The following is an 18746-nucleotide window of genomic DNA, read 5'->3' as shown; positions in this document are numbered from 1 at the left end:
CTTGATGATGCTACCATGTCATCCAGTTTCTTGCTAAATTTTCTTGCATGATGCGGGGATTTCCTTTGAGATGTTTGAATTGGTCAAGTTGTTTTATCTCGAGGAATATTTCCTTCAAACACAGAGAATCACGACTCCCTCGATTCTTCACGGAATGGCAAGCAGCTTTGTAGACATATGTAATATTTTCTTTGCTGATTCCTCTTACTCTTTGCTGTTCTCCAGGTCTTTTTGGCATCTATTTAGTATGACCAATAACATCAATACCAGGAGGAAAATTAAATAGGTCTTACAGCATCTGTGTATTCTGTATCTAACAACTATTGCATGGCTTTGCTTTGCTTATGCAGAGACTACCTTGAGACGTACGATGCCACATAATCATCTCTTCCCCTCCCAATATGGGAGGAGTCTATCTATCTATTTTCTGAGTTTTGTACTTGCTATTTTTCAGGTCCCATGGGTCTTTTTTGGCCCCTGGAGGACGATTATATATCCTTCATCTTTTTCTTCTTCTTCTTCTTGGATTGGGTTGATGGTACAACTGGCAGCCCAACCTTAACAATAACAAAGGCAATTTAGAGGCTCACAGCACTTGTCCTTTAGGAAAGATAAAAATCTAAGACTTGCGAATTATAATTGAAACCATAATGCATAATAGGGAACTTTGATTTCCCCCCCATGCCATGCTCACGTTTATGATTAAGCAAGGTTCGAATTTGAGTTAATTCCATGTCTGAAAAGCAGAGTTACAACTCCAGTGTAAGGCCCAAGGCATGCCATATTACCGCACAACACCATGTAAGGTGTGTGAGATGACATGTTTCCAGCACACACTAATATGGAGGTAGAAGGAATTACATTGTCAATCTCAATAAATTATAATTAAGGAAACACAATGGTGATGACTGAACTATAGAGCTCTCAATTACACCATCAGATAAATCAAATATGGAAGAAATTGTCTTGATGTTTGGGGGAATGATGTTGTGATTGATGGGTGACCAATGCTCAGCTGAAGAGATATATCACTCCCTTTGGGGATAAGGTAAATGATGTCTTAGTATACCTAGAAAGGCATCCACTGACACTGAAATGGCCAAAACTCTTAAGAAAGCCAAAATACGATCAAGTTGATACACTGCCCTGAAACAGGAGCTTTGCACACAAGTACTGTAGTGAGCAACATAAACCACTAACGGTAAGTTCTGAATTAAGAAAATAAAGAAACATACAATTTAAGGCATTCTTACTTGAAATATTATCTTCTCAAGCATGTTTGATCCGCCTTTCTGTTTGCAGACGATGGGACAGGAATATTAGCATGGACATTATTGGTCATTGGCTGGACCTAATGAATATTGATGGGTGGATTCCACGTGAGCAGATACTTGGAGATGAGGCTCGCAGGTCAGCTTTACTGAACTGTTGCTAGAGCATGTTGTCTTCATGCTGATCGTAACACAACAAATGCACATACTATCAGCACATGTTTTTTCAAACAAATTTTTGCATTCAGCTAATGCCTTTGTTTGTACTCCAGCAAGGTTCCTAATGAGTTTGTTCTGCAACATACGAGCAATGCAAACCCGCCGAGCTTGTTCTTAGTTCTTCAAGGTTGCTCTCATCACCAGCTTTTGTTCAGTTTCAATTTTGCTACCAGTTCTAGGCTATCATAATATAAGAGCCACTTGGTTCTGCAATATGAAAAATTTCATGCTAGCTTGTTGTAGTCAGGATATGTTGTAGTAGACAAAATGAAGTGGCATGCATACAAGAAAAGTTTACATTTTGTTATAGATGATTTTGCAGTGTACTGTTTTGTGTATTTTATCCCCGTCTTCTGCGGTCTCATTTGCAGGCGGCAGATTTGTAAAATCATCTTAGCCCTTCATGGGTGAAAATGCGAGGAAATGTCATGTCCATGCGACAGGATAGCATTATCTGATGCCTGTTTAAAGAAGACATGAAATCACAAGTGGCACGTAAATAAGCTGAGGATACCTGTGCTTTCTCAGTCCATTTACCAACTCTCTCCCTGTTAGAAGACCTGTAGAATGCTGTACGCTTACAAACGTGATAGGAGGTTTTAGCCACCCAGCCTTGGCAGATCATCCAAAGGCACACTACTAGAAGCCTCTGTGTGCACTCATTATCACCCCTAGGCTTCCTGGTCACTTACTGTTTTGGTATAGATCCAAGGCCCTCAATCGTAAGTCACATACCAAGCCTATTTTTGGTCTTATGGGAGAGTCTCCCAGCATGCCTCGATCCTCAGTCACTGTGACGAAAGCCTGATATGGCTTATGGAGACAAACCTAAATGTACTGACATCTGATTAAATAATAATACTAATGGTGCGATTACACTCTTAAATGTTAAGATTACATGTTATGACTTTGCAATGCATTTTGGCAGACCGTTACTGCCTTGCCATTGAATTGAGCTACCGAATTACATGTGGATCTTAAGGACTGTGAGATTATCTCTATACTTTGAAATGTCAGGTTGGAAAATAAATGGATGTTATTCCAGTTGTAATAGCAGGATCTTTTACGTGTCTTATTGTTTTGAGGCTGTTGGATGAGTGATGAAGAATTGGTGGGGAGGGTTGCACGACTTCTTCTCCCAATATTACATTGTTTCTTTGTTTCACCAGACTTCGTGTCAGATTTGAAGAACAACTCTTCAATGCTGCCTGCAAATGAGGATGTATACACATTTTTGAAGAGGAGTTTCCCCAGGCTGCAAGCATGGTTTAATTGGTTCAACACCACTCAAGTTGGTACTCTTCCAACTAACTAACATGCATATCATGGCATTTGTATTAATGGAAATGCAACTTTCTTTGCACTTCACCAGAAAGTTTTAGTTTACAATGTGTTGTTCTTATCCATGCTTGAGGCTGAACTGCATATGAAAAGCTTTCACGTTCCACATGACATATGTTCAAAAGGCTTGTAAACAATGGTTGCTTAGCAAGCTCAAGGCTGAACTAGATATGAAAAGCCTGCATGTTGCTGAGGAGATTCTCATTACGTATGCTTAGAAGCTTGTAAACAATAATTGTTGCGAGTGCGCAGAGCATATAACAATGGACACAATATTTTTGCAAATGTTATGGGAAGAACGAGTGCAGGAGGAGAGGAATCTGAAAGGAGTTGATTATTCTGAAACACTGTAACTCCTTCCCCTCTGTTGGGCCTTGGATATCCTTATAAACATTCAGTATCATCTTGAAACCTATCCGAACTTGAGAAAGGAGATTGAATTTAAATAAATTTAAAAATATGTTTGTGTTTTGAATTCCCTTTTTAGTGTCTTGACTTGTATTTCTCTTTGTTCAACTAACTTAAATATAACATATCTTATTCACCGCTGTAAGGGTATATATTAAGTATCAATTCGAAACCTATCCATTTGTTTGAGAAGTTGAAACGAAACGGAACTTGTCGAAACGACGAAATGGCGAAATGGACAAAACGTTAATTGTGACTATGATGATAAGTAGGAGCAAGGACCAAGGATTATCACAAAAACTTCAAATCTTCCGTTGCATGTTGAGAAGACCAAGTACATTTTCATATAGCCTCATGGGCTTATTCATCCACGTTACTGCTTAGATCATACTCACACATCACCAACTACATCACTAGTTGTATCCATCCTAGTCACTCACTATTGTTCTCATCCAATCCCCCCCACACACCTCACATGGACTTTCATCCTTTCTCAAAGTACTCTCTACCCACACACTCTAGCACATCACCAAGTGACATCACATTTTCAACAATTGTTCCCATTCACAAGACATGAGATCCCATAGATCCAAAATTCAAATATAATAAACAATGGTGGGACAACTTATGGCCAAGCTACAACTTGTGGATACATTAAGAAGACGCGTGTCAATTAATATGCTATGAGGTCTAGGCTGAAAGCAGTTGGATAGGTACTGTCCCATAGAGTTTACTCTACGCTACTCCATGCGTTCACTCTTAGGGCAATCATTGGGGAGGAGAGACACTAATAGCAAAGGATTATGTTCCCCTTTGTTGCAAGCCAAGAATAAGTAAAGGGAAAAATGGTGCATGAGATAGAATGAAGAGTCAACCTACAACCCACAAGTTAGCCTTTGACTCTATTGAAAGCGAGAGCTAAGCTAGTAGCTCAATTAAACTCTAATTCAATGCTTAAGATTAAATCACTAAAATTAATTAGATATGGGTTTATAAATCTAACCTTACCTTAGATCTAATTAAGTAATCCTTAATTTGCCCTGTCATCGCTATTCAATTCATTACTAATGGTTCTAGAACATTATTTTACTCTAAGCTTCCATAATCCCATAACTTTATCCAGGAAATTTGGTCTTCACCCAAATTTCAACCACAAGTAGATCACAAAGTGTTGGATTCCAGCCAGTATGAGGATGGACGGCATCTTTCTTACTTCATCGGGTGGAGTGGCATGATAATCCTGCCTAGTTTGTGTGCTAACTCGCAAGTTCGTGGCCTCTCTTGAGCGGCTGCTTGTTGCTGTTGTTCCCCCTGGCCTGGGCTTTCCAAAACCAAGCTGCCGGGGTTATGTGCGCTAGCCCCCATGTTACGCTCTAGTCGAGGTAACATGACCTCAGAAGGGTCAGTCGACATTTTCCTTGAAAGGATCAATATTTGTATTATATTTGTTTGGGCTTCATGTAAATGATAAAAAAGGAATAAAGGTCAAGGTCCTTGGTGTGGGTGACATGGCACTAGACTAGGTGGATCTAAGGCTAAGGGACTTTAATGCATTAAATGTGCCTAGGGGCAAATGTTTTAAAGATATCCCAAGAGAGGGGTAAATAATGCATTAAGGAAGGACCCTACATTTATGACATGTGGCATACTAGATTCATCTAGGGAGTTTTGGGGCTCGTTGGGAATAAGCAAGCATGAGCTTTTACGAAATTAGATCTATCTGGAAACTTGCAACCAATGAGGTTGGCTGGGAGGAGAAACCAAGTGCCCGTGCCCGTGATTTGACGACAAGCAGGCAGAAATCAGTTCGTAATGTGTCACCCCATGTTCGCGGCCTCTCTTGAGTAGCTGCTTGCTGCAGCTGTGCCCCCTGGCCTAGGATCTCCACAGCTATGCTGCTGGGATTTTGTGTTCTGCTCCCTCTGCCTGCCAGCAGCCCTCAATTAGAGGTTGCTGTTTTTGTCAGGCTCCAGGTCTCCAACCATCAGGGCTAGATAGGAGCTTGGGAGGAGTTCGAAGCAAGAACCTTTCCTGCATGAGCACCCCTTGGCTGAGCTTTTTTGGGGGTTAATCCCCCCCCCCCTCCCTTCCCTCCCCCTTCCCCTCCTTTCCTTTTCTTACCTCCTTTTCCCACTTTTTTCGAATTTCTTATTCCCTCCTTCCCTTCCTCCTGCTACAGGGTCAAGACTTTTGTTTTCTTGATTCCGGGGAACATAATCTTGGTGATGACTACTTGGTCTAGCAAGGGGGGCTCACATGGCAGCACAGCCGTGCGGATCGTACTTCCCCCAGAGGACAAACAACGGGTATCTCCAAGACAGAGCATTGGTGGGCTGCATCATTGGCCTCATGCCTACAAGGAGCCACGTTCGTGATCGGATCTAGGCGTGCTTAGTGCTACAGGGTGACCATATTTAGGAGGCCACAATCTAAGGGAGGGGAGTCTTTCTTCTACACCCGAGCTCCCTCGTCACCATCTAGGCTTGGTGGAGAAGAGTCTCATCTTCCTTGGCCCTCACATAGTGTTATAATCACATGATACCACGGGTTCACAATCGACGACATGGACACAACTCATTGTGTGCCATGATTCCCAGTGACGCTTTGCTTCCCGGGCTCACAAAGGAGTATCGGCTCATCCTATCCTCCATTGGAGGGTGTTTTAGCACATGCTTGAGTCACCGCCGGCTACAATAGCCTTGATTTTGACAAACGATTGGGTCCCTTGACTCAGAGTGATTGTTGAGTGCCTTGAGACTCTATCAGAGGAGATCTGCCCTGAGACACTAGATGAGGGAGTGCTTCGGCAGAGGGATGAGGTTCTGGCCTTCCCTTTGATGCAAGAAGATGGACCACTTGGCGAGGGCGTGTTCCACGGGTGTAGGTCGGGCACCTCCCCTCTCGTAGCCTCACCAAGGGTATTTTGGCAAATGCTTGAGTCACCACCACCTACAATAGCCTTGATTTTGACAAATGATTGGGTCCCTTGACTCATTGTTGAGTGCCCTGAGAGTCTATCAAAGGAGATCTTCCTTGAGGCACAAGATGAGGGAGTGCTTTGGCAGAGGGATGAGGTTCTGGCCTTCCCTTTGATGCAAGAAGGTGGGCCACTTGGCGATGGCTTGTCCCACGGGGGTAGTTCGGGCACCTGCCCTCTCGTAGCCTCGCCAATGGCAGCAGCGAGTGTTGAGTACAGACCTCAATGGTTGGTCAGCTAGCACCAGTAGGACTCCTAGACCCTGCATGGGAGCCTTTCAAGAGGGCCTAGACTAGGGTGGACAAGAAGAAGCCTAGCAAGAAGCCTTTCGAGGGAGCTTGGACTAGGATGGAACAGAAGAAGCCTGGCAAGAGGGCCACGAAATGCCCAGCTCACCAACACGAGCAAGCGAGTACAGGCCTTGCAGTAGCTCCCTAGGAAGTAGACAGCGAGAGCCCCCATCCCCTTAGGACGTCCCTAGAGTCTTGAGGGAGAGATCTTCTTAGACCTCCCTGTAGACCTTCTTGAGTCAAAGGTTTGAGTACTCAGGTGGCTTCACAGAGGACATAGGAAAGACTATCTTACCTACCTTCCATCCCTCTTGTTTACCCCCCCCCCCCCCCAAATCTTCCCCTGCCGCCCCCCTCCGCGTCCTCTCCCCAGCCTACCCCCCCTTCTACTCCCACTTCTTCCCTCCCCTCCCCCTCTGCCACTGTGTAGTTAATGGTCACACACCCTCCGTCCGCTCTATCTGCTCCGCCTCCACTCCCCACCACTATAGCAAACTCTCAAATGCTTCCTTTTCCTGCCCAGCCTACCCAAAGGTCCAGCTCCCCTCGGTGCCTAGGCTAGTCGGCAAGGGCACAACTTCAACTTCTTCTCAGTCCTAGCCCAACCCTCTCCTGGCACAAGACGCAGCTCCCACGGACCCAATAGAGTTAGACCTCCCTTTCTTTTAGCTTTCAGGTCTGAAGCCTTGCTAGGACAGCTTGAGGGAGTTCTATTGGACTATTTGAGTTGGAATGTGCAAGATCTTCATATGGGGCATGTCGGCAACTACAATAGCTTATTCTTCACCAGGGCTGCAGTGAATTGTTGTTTCCAAGTTTGTCGACTTTCTCTTGATTTATGAGCACATTTCTCAGTCTCAGTCATTAGACGACAGTGCCGCCTCCTTCGAGGACATGGGCCGTAGATTTGGTTCCACATGTAACATGTGACGGTTAATGATCGTGTAATGCGCAGCAAGACCTTCTTTAAACCTTTGTGTGAGGTGTATGCGTATGTGTATGCACCATAGAGTGATTAGGGTTAGAGAGAGAATGTAGACGACACCAGATTGGGTCCCTGTACCCAATGAGGGTCCGCCTTCCAATTTGCTAGACCAACGCTGCCCACACGGAAGATGTGGACCATTGTGCAAGGCTATTGAAGAGGCTTGTGCTGTCCCTGGGCATGCAGTGGAGCTGCGTGAGTGAGAGAGATGAAGGGAAGATGGAAATCTGAGATCTAGAGTTTGAGAGGTCTATATGAAATCTGAGAGAGATGGAGCTAAAGAGAGCTGTGAAAGAACTGTGAAAAGAGCTGAAAACTGTAAAAGAAAGCTGCTGAAACAGGAACCCGAAACCTGTACTCCAAGCTGGCTATGGTGCTGCATGGACACCTTCCTGGAACACCCTTAGGGACTGCTGAACTGATGGCTGTCTTGCAGGGGATGTAGGCCATTCTATGGGCTATCTATAGGTGCCAATCATTCCTTGGTATGTGCCTTATAGGCCTAATTACAGTCAGTTAGGTCAGTTGGTACAGTCAGTACATATACCACTTAGGCCAGTTAGGACACATAGTTCTGCAGCTCTTTTATGCTTTTCTTGAGACCTTTCAATTGTTTTCCGGACTTGGCTGAAAGCTGCCTGGGGGTCTCTCACAAACTGATCAGCTGCAACTATTTCATCTTTGGTCCTTAGGATAGGTGGCAGAATCACCTTCCCATACATGACCTCAAACGGGCCTTTCCCTGTAGAGCTATGAACTGTATTATTGTAAGCAAACTCTACCAATGGTAGGTGCTTTTCCCAGTCTGAACCTTGGTCACCCACGTAGCATTTCAGCATATCCAATGCTGTAGAATTTGCTACCTCACTTTGACCATCTGTCTAGGGATGGAAGGAAGAAGAAAAATTCAGATTCGTCCCCATATTATCAAATAAAGCTCTCCAGAATAGACTGGTCATTCTGGGATCTCGATCACTGACAATGGACTTAGGCATACCATGGTGCTTAAAGATCTGTGCCATGAAAAGCTTAGCCATATGATGTGCCTTTATGGTTTTGCGAACTGGAATGAAATGAGCTTGCTTGCTGAATCTATCAATGATGGTCCAAATTCCATCATTCCCTGACTTTGATCTTGGGAAATTAAAAATGAAGTCCATTGCGATACTTTCCCACGATGCCTGAGGCACAGGAAGAGACATAAGTAGGCCAGGTGCTTTCCGTCTATCATAGTTCACTTTCTGACATGTAAGGCATTTGGTAACAAACTGATGTATTTCTTTCCGCATCCTTGGCCAAAAGAAATACCTCTCTAGTGCTTGAGTTGTTGCTGTAATTCCTCTATACCCAGCATAGGGAGGTGCATGGCATTCTTCTGAAATCTTTTTCCTCATCTCCTGGGTGATGCATAGGTAGTCATCTTTCATTGGATACCCATCTTTCAGGGAATAGTGACTGGTGGACTGCCCCTCTTGCATTTGCTGTAAAATCTCACCAAAATCTGCATCATTAGCATATTGCTCCCCCATGTCTTCTAGGTCCTGATGATAAGCATTAGTCACATTGTTGACCTGGGGTCTTCGGGACAAGGCATCTGCCACTCTGTTCCGAACTCCTGGAGTATGGACAATTAGAAAATGGTCCATTGATAGCATATTTGCCCATTTCATATGCTTCTCGGAGAGCTTTGTCTGAGTCAGTCAGCAGAAAGTATCTCAGACTTTGGTGATCTGTTTTAACAGTAAAATCTGCTCCCAAAAGATAATGCTTCCATGTATGGATGGCATGAATTACAGCCAGCAACTCTTTCTCATAGATTCCCAGATATCTCTCTGCATGCCGGAGTCTCTAGCTCTCATAGGCTACTACATGACCATTCTGATGCAATGCAGCCCCCACAAGCATCACAATCCACCTCGAATGACTGATACAAATCTGGAACTATTAAGATTGGCTCTGTGGTCAACCTCTCTTTGACTGTGGTGAAGGCTGTCTTTTGAGGAGTTCCCCTTCTGAAAGCTGCATTTTTCTTAGTAAGATCGTGGAGTGGAGCAGCTATATTCGCAAAATGCCTGATAAATCTTGTGTAGTAAGAACACAGGCCTAGGAAACTTCGGACTTCATGCACAGTTTTCAGCTCTGGCCATTCCTGAATGGCTTGGATCTTTGCCGGATCCATCCGTATCCCATCTTTGGATATTATATGCCCTACGTAATGGATCTCCTCCAGGAAGAATTCACTTTTCTTGCTGTTTGCATAGAGCTGGTGATTTCTCAGCTCTTGAAACACTGTGGCAAGATGTTCCTTATGCTCTTCTTCAGACTTAGAAAAGACAATTATGTCATCGAAGAAGGTACCAGTGAACTGTCTGTAGGGTCGGAAGATGTGATCCATCATCCTATTGAAAGTAGCTAGGGCATTGATCAATCCAAAAGGCATCACCAGATATTCATACAACCCAAAAGTAGTTCGGAACGCTGTCTTATGCACATCTTGAGGCTGTATCCTCACTTGGTGATTGCCACTCTTTAAGTCTATCCTGCTGAAAACTGAAGCCCCATTTAACTGATCGAGCACATCATCAATGCGCGGAATAGGGAATCTATTCTTGATGGTCTTTTTTTTAAGAGCGCGATAATCGACGCACATACGAAATGAACCATCTTTCTTCTGTACCAACAGTATAGGGGAGCAAAAAGGAGAAGAACTGGGCTGAATCAGCCCCTTTGACAACAAGTCCTGCACCTGAGCCATAATCTCCTCTCGCTGAGTTGCACTAACTCTGTATGGGGGCCTATTGGGTGTCTCACTGCTAGGAATGAGTTCTATGCCATGATCCTCAGGTCTCTCAGGGGGTAACTCCCCTAGCAAAGCGTCAAAAAAGCAATCTTTAAAATCTTCAAGAAATTGAAATTTATTTTGATTTGCCTCACTTATTTCAGCATGCATTTCAACATCTCTCTCTTTTACAGAAACCATGTAAGCTGAAACTGCAGACTTTATTTCTTTTCCAACAGAACCATTTGATACAATGGGAATAGTTTCCCCTCTATTCCTAGCAACCACACGATGTACTTTGCTCCTATGTACAAATTCCAACACTCTTTCAGGAAGAGTCAACTTCACTACCTTGCGATGGAACCAAGGCATACCCAAGACTACATCATGATGTTTCAGTGGAGAAATGAAGAAGTCTTCCTGATCCACATAACTCTGTACATGAAGACGAAGCTTCCCTATCAAGGGAGTGACTGGCACACAGTTCCCACAGAACATCTGGTCGGCATTCAGAGCCCTGCCCAACTCCTCCGTCTTTATTCCCAACCTCAAGTCTAAATCCTCTGATAAAAAGTCATGGGTAGCCCCTGGATCAAATAAAATCAACGCTTGCTGGTCTCAGACTTTGCCCCATGATAGCAGTAATTCTCGTTCCTCTGGGTTTGAAACATGACCCAGTTGTCAGGAGTTCCTTCTGCCATTGGCTTGTGCGGTCCCCATGGCTTCTTTGCCTCTTTTTTCCCTTCGGAGTTGAAGGCTTTTCTGGGCACTGGGCAGCCACATGCCCCTCTTTGCCGCATCTGAATTATTTACCCTAAGTTTCAATCTGTTCAGGGGTAAACCGTGGTCTTCCCTTATAGGGCCTTTGTATTTGGTTTCCCCTCGGCTTCTGAGGCTGAAATCCCCTCTTCTGAGCTTTGGTAAACTCTCTTGTTTCAAAATTGGGGGTCGCTAGCTTTTTATCCCCCGGTATCCCTGCCTATAGTGAAGGCACACTAGTAGGATCCTGCATGTACACGAGACTAGCCACATTGGCTGAATGCATAAGATCTGAAATTTCATTAATATCTTTAGTGTTCACTTGGGCCTGTATCTTTGGATTGAGTCCTGCCCGGTACTTCTTGAGTTGAGTCTTGTTAGAAATTTTCTTGAAAGGCGAAACTTGCAAGTATGAGTCCCAAAATTTATGGTTGTAAGACTCATCTGTATCTTGTGCTTCCATACGTATACTCTCCCAACCAAGGAGGACATGATCCCGAAACTGTTTGGGAATAAACTGTTTATAGAAAACTTTCTTGAAGTCCTTCCATTTCCTGGGGGCTACATAATTAGCTGTTTTAGCTATCCACCATGCACTGGCTGTACTAGTCAAGTGCAAACCAACCATACGAGGCTTTGAGGGCTCACTGAAATTTTCGAGGCTGAAGGCAACATCAAACTACCTTATGAACTGCATTGCCTTTTCAGCTTGGCCATACTGGCCATTGTAAGTGGCAAATCTCATTGACTTCCCACGATCTTTGAACTATTTAGTCTCTGCCTTCTTGCCGGACTTCTTCTTCTTCTTCTTCTTATGCTTTGGCTCTGAAGATCCAGAAGAAGAAGATGATGTTGAGGATGAAGAGGTAGAGCTAGAAGAAGAAGACGAACTGGATGAATTGTGATGATGCTTCGTCTTTTTCTTCTTGGGAAGAGGACCTGCTCTTTTCCTCTTTTTGTTGTCCTTATGGCGAGACTTCTTACTCTTTCCCAATGTATCATTTGTGGAAAGAGGAGTAGAACTTGAATATCTTCTTTTGCCCACCACTTCTTCCCGATTTGCTCCAGAGGGAGGCTTCACTGGCTTTTCCTCAAAGAGAGGTTGTACCATCTTGCAAAACAAGGGGTCGCTTGTTGCCTCTCCCAATTGAGTAATCAGCTCTCTGTAGGCAATCTCTTTATTTATCTGCATAGCCTCTGCCTGCTGTACCTGATCAGACTCTGCCATTCCCTCATGGGATGATTGGGCATGTTGCTGTGAAGCCATCTCTGCAACTTGTCTGAGATCTGCAAACTTTCACACACTCTGTGTATGCAACTGATGCACTCAGCCTTTGCTTTTCAAAGAGAAAATACCTCAACAAGAGGCGTATTGCACTCACAACTTGGACAGTAACAGGCTATCAACTCAAAGCATAAACCCACAAGGTTGCCAAAGCATCAACAATTTTGTTGCCCCTTTCCTGGCTACTGCAAAAAGCACTCAGAATGTTTGTTTTCCCTTCTCCGTGCATAAAGGCATGCATCTCTTTACTTGTGCAAAATCTCTGATTTTACTGATAGTTCTGCTGTTTTTCAGATAGGAAAAGTTTGACAGGTAGGTGGAAACTGATGGGAGAAACTATCTCTGCAACTGTTTTTTTAAATTTATTGACAGTACCTGGATGAGTAATCGGCTGGTTACTCTAACCAGACTAGCTGGTTCTGGTCTGGTTAGTATATAACTGGATGGTTACTGTCTGGTCAGGCTAACGAGACGGGTTCTGTTCTGGTTTGGTTGGCTCCCCAACTGGCCTTAACCCACTGTGTGGTCAAGTTAACTGGCCTTGGTCTGATTAACTACACCCAAGGGTTAACTAGCCAAATGTGGTCAACCTAACCTCAGCATTGGCCTGCCATATCAGAAACCTGCTGCAAATGCCACATCAGCTGACACGTGTGTCTACCACCTCAGGATCACATCAACTGCCTTGTGTCAAAGCCATGCCATCAAGGCTGCCAGCATGGACTGCCACGTGTCTGTCGTGTAAACCTGCCACATCACCACACTGACTGGCCATGCTACATCGACGTCTCTGCAAGCCAGATTTCGTCAATCTCGTGAAGCTTCAATGCTGAGGTTGTCGCCAAACAATATGCGCACACAGGTGAACACCCAGCCGAAATCGCCCGCACACGTTTAATTTCCTTATGCAGTTCAGTGGGCTGCTTAGACTATGGGACTGACGTCGAGAACAGGCGCTGTGCTCAGACAGAAGGGATCCATTTGAAGCTTTACACCCACGACCAAGCCTTGGGTTGCCTCATGGCCTTCTCCATAAGACCACATCATACTGTCTGTCAACGAAGCGTTTCGTCAGTGTTTGACTCTCTTGAGAGAATCCGGTCAGGTGGCGTCCCTAGATCGAGCTCTGCGTAATTGATGTCAATACGTCTATTAAACCTTGCAAGCCCCTTCTGGACAAAAACACTTACGTATCACCCTCTTGTAGTACACGTGAAGGTAGTCGGTGCCATAGGATGCTATACACAATGATTGGCGTAGGCTCATGGGGCTCCATGTCAACAGAGTCCTCTACAGAAACTGTCGCCAAGCCTGTGCATTAGGTGTGAAATGAGGGCTTCCTTGGTGCTCATCACCGTTTGACCGGGAAAGAAGTCCCAAAGCATTCTAATACTGGGGAATCCTTTCCCCCCTCACACAGCATCTGCGTCAAGACAATTTCCCATCTCCTTGGATTGTCGCTGCCACTAGAAGATAGTGAGCCAAAGCTTTGATACCAATGCAATTTGGCCTGTTGCATTCTTTACGAACAGCTCTCTTCCATCTCTTTACTTGGAAACCATCACATAAACAGCAAACACTCTCTCTTGAAGGATTTGAATACACAAAGAGCTCAGTGTGGAAGCTTAGTTACAAAATTCCAAAATGTAGATCCATTACAAGGGAGCTCAAGGCACATTCTTTTGGCAAGTTGCCACTTGTCTAATTTCTAGACTAATTCTAATCCCATGTCCATGGGTAAGGTCTTCTGGGGTCCTCTTAGCACTTGGTCACGTGAAAATAACTCCTAATTGCTCACGAGGCTCTGCAATGCCCAAGTCTAGAACCTTTCTTATACCTGCAACAATTAAATAAAGCGCATAACCATGGCACCCATTAATTGTTAGTGCTTTGCATGCGAAATAATAATCTCTGGACTAATCCTAGTCACTGTGGGTGTCCCCACCAGGCAAACATAACACATAAACATAGAACAGTTTCTCTGGTCGACCAAGGCCAACCTTGTTGGTTGTGATTAAGGGGCACGACCATCAGTCAAAGCGCCTTAATTATGGCTAAGTCTTTCCAACCAAAGTTAAACCTCTTGGCGTGAGCCAAATCTCGTTGATCGTAGTCAACACTCTCTGACCGAAGTCAGCACTTTAATTGCTTAGTTAACCGTGGTTAACCATCTTGGCTGAAGCCAAGTCTTCCCAACCGAGGTTAGGCTTACTTAACCCGGGGCTAAGTATCTTTGACTGAAGTCAAGGCTTGACCAAATAAGGTAACTCTTTGAACATAATTAAATAAAAGAAGAACTCATTAATTATGATCAATAAATGGTCAACTTATGCTTTCACTTTGGAATATTTACAGCCTGTTGACAACATGTATTTTGGTAGGTGTGACAATGTCAGATCACTTAGCGAGTGTGCTTCACATAGAGCAGCCCGTCGTGGACTCCCACAGAAGGGAACTCCTGATGCTTTGCCTCAAAAGGAGGAGGTGCAGCAGGCCACGACAAAGATTTAGTATTGGATATATCATAGTCAAAGAGTGTGTTGGTGTGTAGTACTAGGTGATCTAGTACTAGTCTATGTGTGTGAGTCATGTGTGAACGGCGGGACCTAGTCTCACTATGGCTCGTAGACTGTTATGAAAGTGCACACCTTGATCTTCAAGCCATGGAGATCTGTTAGGCTGAGTTCTCATATCATTCTTCTTGGGCACGGTGGGTTTAGCAGGGAGACTGGATGACTAGGTGAATTTTACAGACCACTGCCTCCTATTTAGTAGGGACATAGCTCCAACGGCTGCGAGATGTGAGTGGGCAGCTGCACTCAAATCCGCATTAGATTGTAGAGATGACCATAGGCTTCTATCAACAGTTGCTCCAGCCTGAGGAGTCGTCCCCCAAGGCCGTTGCAAGGAAGGCAGCCTAGGCTCATATGGTCTCTTAGAGTATGAGCAAGCAGCTGGAGATGCCTTCTTTTGGAGGCCCTCAAGGCCCTCCCTCCTCGGAAGTGCCCTGGGAAGGATGAATGACACTGACCTTCCTTATGTGCTTTTGACTTTTGGTTTGCTTCTTAGGAGATTTTTGACTTCGGCTCTCTTCCACAGCCCTTGAGTCAAGGTTGGAGTTGTCAGGTCCCAAAAGGAAGGGGAGGGGGTTAGGTCGTACATTTGCCAGTGAAGACCGATTACCCTATTGGATACTGCATACAAGATCTTGAGCTTGCGGTTGTGGCTCCACCTCCTGGGTATCATCGACAACACACAAATAGGTTTTGTTCACGAATATAGCATCTTGGACAATGTCTTCACCTTCTGGGAGGCAATTGCGTGGGCCTGGGAGGAGCCTAAGCATATTGTGATCCTTCGTTGAGAACGTTGTGATATGGTGGAGTACTCTTTTTTGGAGGGCACTATGCAGAGGTTGAGCTTTTCAGACAGATGGATTTGGGGGGGTTCGGCCACGTATGTAGGGAGTGCCAATCATATGCTTATTGGCGGCCACATGGGGCCTCACTAATGAGGGGATTTTGAAGGCCCTCCGTTCCCAGACTTGCTCTGGGGAGGAGGGATTGACATCACCATAGTAGGAGCACATTCATACCCCCTTTGGTTGGTTTTAAAGAAGATTTTGGACTCTGTCTCTCTTCCATAGTCCTTGAGTCGAGGTTGGATTTGCTTGATCCTGAAGGAGGTCAGACATTCGGCAATGGAGACCGATTACCTTGTTGGATACCGTATACCAAATCTTAGCCAAGGTCTTGAGCTGGCAGTTGTGGCCCCACCTCGCAGATATCATCCATGGCACAAACATGGAACGTAGCATCTTGGGCAATATCTTCACCTTCCGAAGGGTAGTTGATTGTGCCTGGGAGGAGTATCAGACTATTGTAATCCTTCTTCTAGATTTCGAGAAGGCTTGTGATATGGTGGAGTGTTCTTTTATGGAGGGCATCATGAGAGGTTGGGCTTTTCAGGCGGATGGATTCAGGGGTTTCGGCCATGCATGCAGGGCGTGCCAATCAGATGCTTGTCGACGATCACATGTGGGAGGCCCTTGCTCGTTCCCGTTGAGGTTGTTAGGGTTGTCCCCTCGCTCCCTTGGCATGGACCAGATGCAAATAGATGGTAGGTGCCACTGTCACGTTGACAGAGTTCTAGTGACGATCCTGCACTATCTCTAGGGCTGCCCAACAACGCAGAGGATCTAAATGGGTGCCCTCCGAATAGTTTGCCAGCACACACAGGATGCAGCAAGACTTCACTTAGGGAATGGTTGCATTGCTGATGGAGGGGGTTCATGCCTTCTCCATTAATCCAGCCTCTCTAGCCTACAGGATCTAGGGCCAGCAAGTCTTTAAGATAGAGGCACAAGATGTGACGCCTTCTTCCGCTCGTGCCCTTTGCCTTCACGAGAAGATAGTGTTTTGGAGGCGGTGTCCAGTATCGCTGCCTAGAATATCTAGGTTGCCCGCTCCTGCAGTTTTGTGATGGGAGGCCATCAGGTTCCCCTGGTAGATACCTTTGCGCTATTTAGCAGGATACCATTTGCAACTTGCGTGCCATCTAGGAGCGAGGGACTTCAGGATTTAGGGCGACCACCAAAAGGCGGGCATGTTTTGTAGGGCTTGGCTTGCTAGTATCTTTTATGAGGCAGTGAGCTCGTTTCTCTAGAAAGGGTGGTTTTTCTGATAGTCAGTTTTTCTCTTTTCCACATAGTAATCGGCACCTTTTGAATTGCTGATTTGTATGGTTGGTTTCTCAAGCATTATAGAAAGTTCTTTTCTCTAGAAAGAAAAAATATTTGGTTTGCTCGCTGCAGCTTGGCGATGGGAGGTCACAAGTTCCTCTAGTGGCCACTCTTGTCACATCTGCCAGGATATCATTTGTTTCCTGTGCGCCATCTAGGAGCATGAACGTCACGATCTAAGGCGACCGCTGAAAGTCAGGCGTGTTCTAAGGGTTGGCCTGCTGGTATCTTTTATGTATTTACAGAGCAAGGGATTTGCTAGATGCATAGCCCCCAATCCTGGCTGTTAGGCCCTGTTTCAGAGATTCCCTAGGCATTGAGCTGGATTCTCTAGAAATAGGCTGATTTTTCTTACAGCCTCGGATTGTTGATCTGTATTGTTGGTTTTTCAAGCATCAATAGAAAGTTGTTTTTTTGGGGAGGGGGGGGCGGGGGGGAGGAGTGCTACATAAAGTATGGCTAGCCCACCCACATGATTCTCCATCATAGATGGAGAGTGTACTTGTCCCTGCACATTGGCTACCATTCCAAGGATACACTTCATTTCCCTAACAAGTTATTCAGCCTGACCGTGGGATACTAGGAATTATTTTTCACAGGTCGTGACAATGAAAGTGTTTGGAATCTTCATTCTCCAGCTTGGATTCAATTTTCCTCTAAGCTGCTATGCACAACTTTATGGTTGTAGCATTTTTAGACTCTTCCTCCCATGGTCTTCTATTGATTTTATTATGATTGTTACAAGCATCTTATGTCAACACAAAGTGGTAAGATCTGCTGCATACTGAATTCATTGCTGGAGGTAAAGCCTGCTCATATTACTCAGGTAATGAGTTCCTAGAGGATTTAACCATTCTTTTGTGACGTTAGATATTAAAAAACACATTTTCATGATGATATCTTTTGTTCAGGCAAGGTTCATGGAAGCTACTTTTGGCATGGAAGAGACTCAAAGACAGACCGAGAACTCAACCCAAAGGTGATAATTGATACTTAATTGGGTGCAAGGTAGACTTTGAAAATGGGAAAATGATTACTTTGAGAATTTGGGAATATTTTTTTGTTTACATGTTTAGTGGTCCGCACTTGGTCATGCATTTTTATGAGAAAATAAACATCTACTTAATAAGAAATTCCATTTTCTCTTGTAATGTATTTATTTGGAGTGATGTCTGCAGACGCTTTCTTCAGGATTGGATGATTATCCCCGTGCCTCACATCCTAGTATTGATGAGCGGCACCTAGATTTATGGTGCTGGATGGCTTTGGCAGCCAAGTCCATGGTTTCGATTTCTCAACTTGTGGGTGCAGAAAACCATGTAAGATACATCATCTTTGTTTGCCAGCAAACCTCATGGTCTATGATCTTTGATGTGTTGATGAGAGGGAGCCTTATTAGTTTGTTTTTGTTTGACATGGCAGGAGTACGAAACAACCGCCAAGCAATTATCAGATATAGATCTGCTGAACAGGGTAAACGATCAAATGATTCTTTGCACTTTCTTAGCCTTAAAAGAATTTTCCCAGCTCCAGCTTCTTGTTTTCAAAAATTTTCAATGCACGAGTTTATCCTCCTGCAAACTGTGTGGAATGACACAGATTTTTAAAATTTCATTTGAAATTCTATGGTCAGCATAAAAATTCTTCACGAAAGTGTCAAAAACATGCATTATGCATAAGCCATTATAGCA

The 18746-nt window shown here is 44.5% G+C and overlaps 1 protein-coding gene across 4 annotated transcripts in view; it reads left to right on the top strand.

Moving 5' to 3' along the window:
* LOC147886493 (mannosyl-oligosaccharide glucosidase GCS1-like) overlaps nucleotides 1–18746 on the top strand; it is a 161609-nt gene that overhangs the window by 96083 nt on the left and 46780 nt on the right. For all 4 annotated transcript variants that reach the window (XR_015543283.1, XR_015543284.1, XR_015543282.1 and 1 more), the window contains exons 12-17: nucleotides 1303–1410; nucleotides 1544–1617; nucleotides 2660–2785; nucleotides 17967–18034; nucleotides 18234–18374; nucleotides 18478–18528. Coding sequence is in view for 1 of the 4 variants with exons in the window: in XM_087395129.1 (XP_087251255.1) it covers nucleotides 1303–1410; nucleotides 1544–1617; nucleotides 2660–2785; nucleotides 17967–18034; nucleotides 18234–18374; nucleotides 18478–18528 (568 nt within the window). In the remaining 3 variants the exon portion in view is untranslated. The remainder of the gene's footprint in view (nucleotides 1–1302; nucleotides 1411–1543; nucleotides 1618–2659; nucleotides 2786–17966; nucleotides 18035–18233; nucleotides 18375–18477; nucleotides 18529–18746) is intronic.

This window comes from Dipteris shenzhenensis, chromosome 24 (assembly GCF_047967505.1).
Source record: "Dipteris shenzhenensis isolate YYH24624 ecotype China chromosome 24, Dip_SZ_1.0, whole genome shotgun sequence".
Classification (NCBI taxonomy): Eukaryota; Viridiplantae; Streptophyta; class Polypodiopsida; order Gleicheniales; family Dipteridaceae; genus Dipteris; species Dipteris shenzhenensis.
The sequence above is the reverse complement of the archived record's forward strand: the minus strand, read 5'-3'. Positions and strand labels throughout refer to the sequence as shown.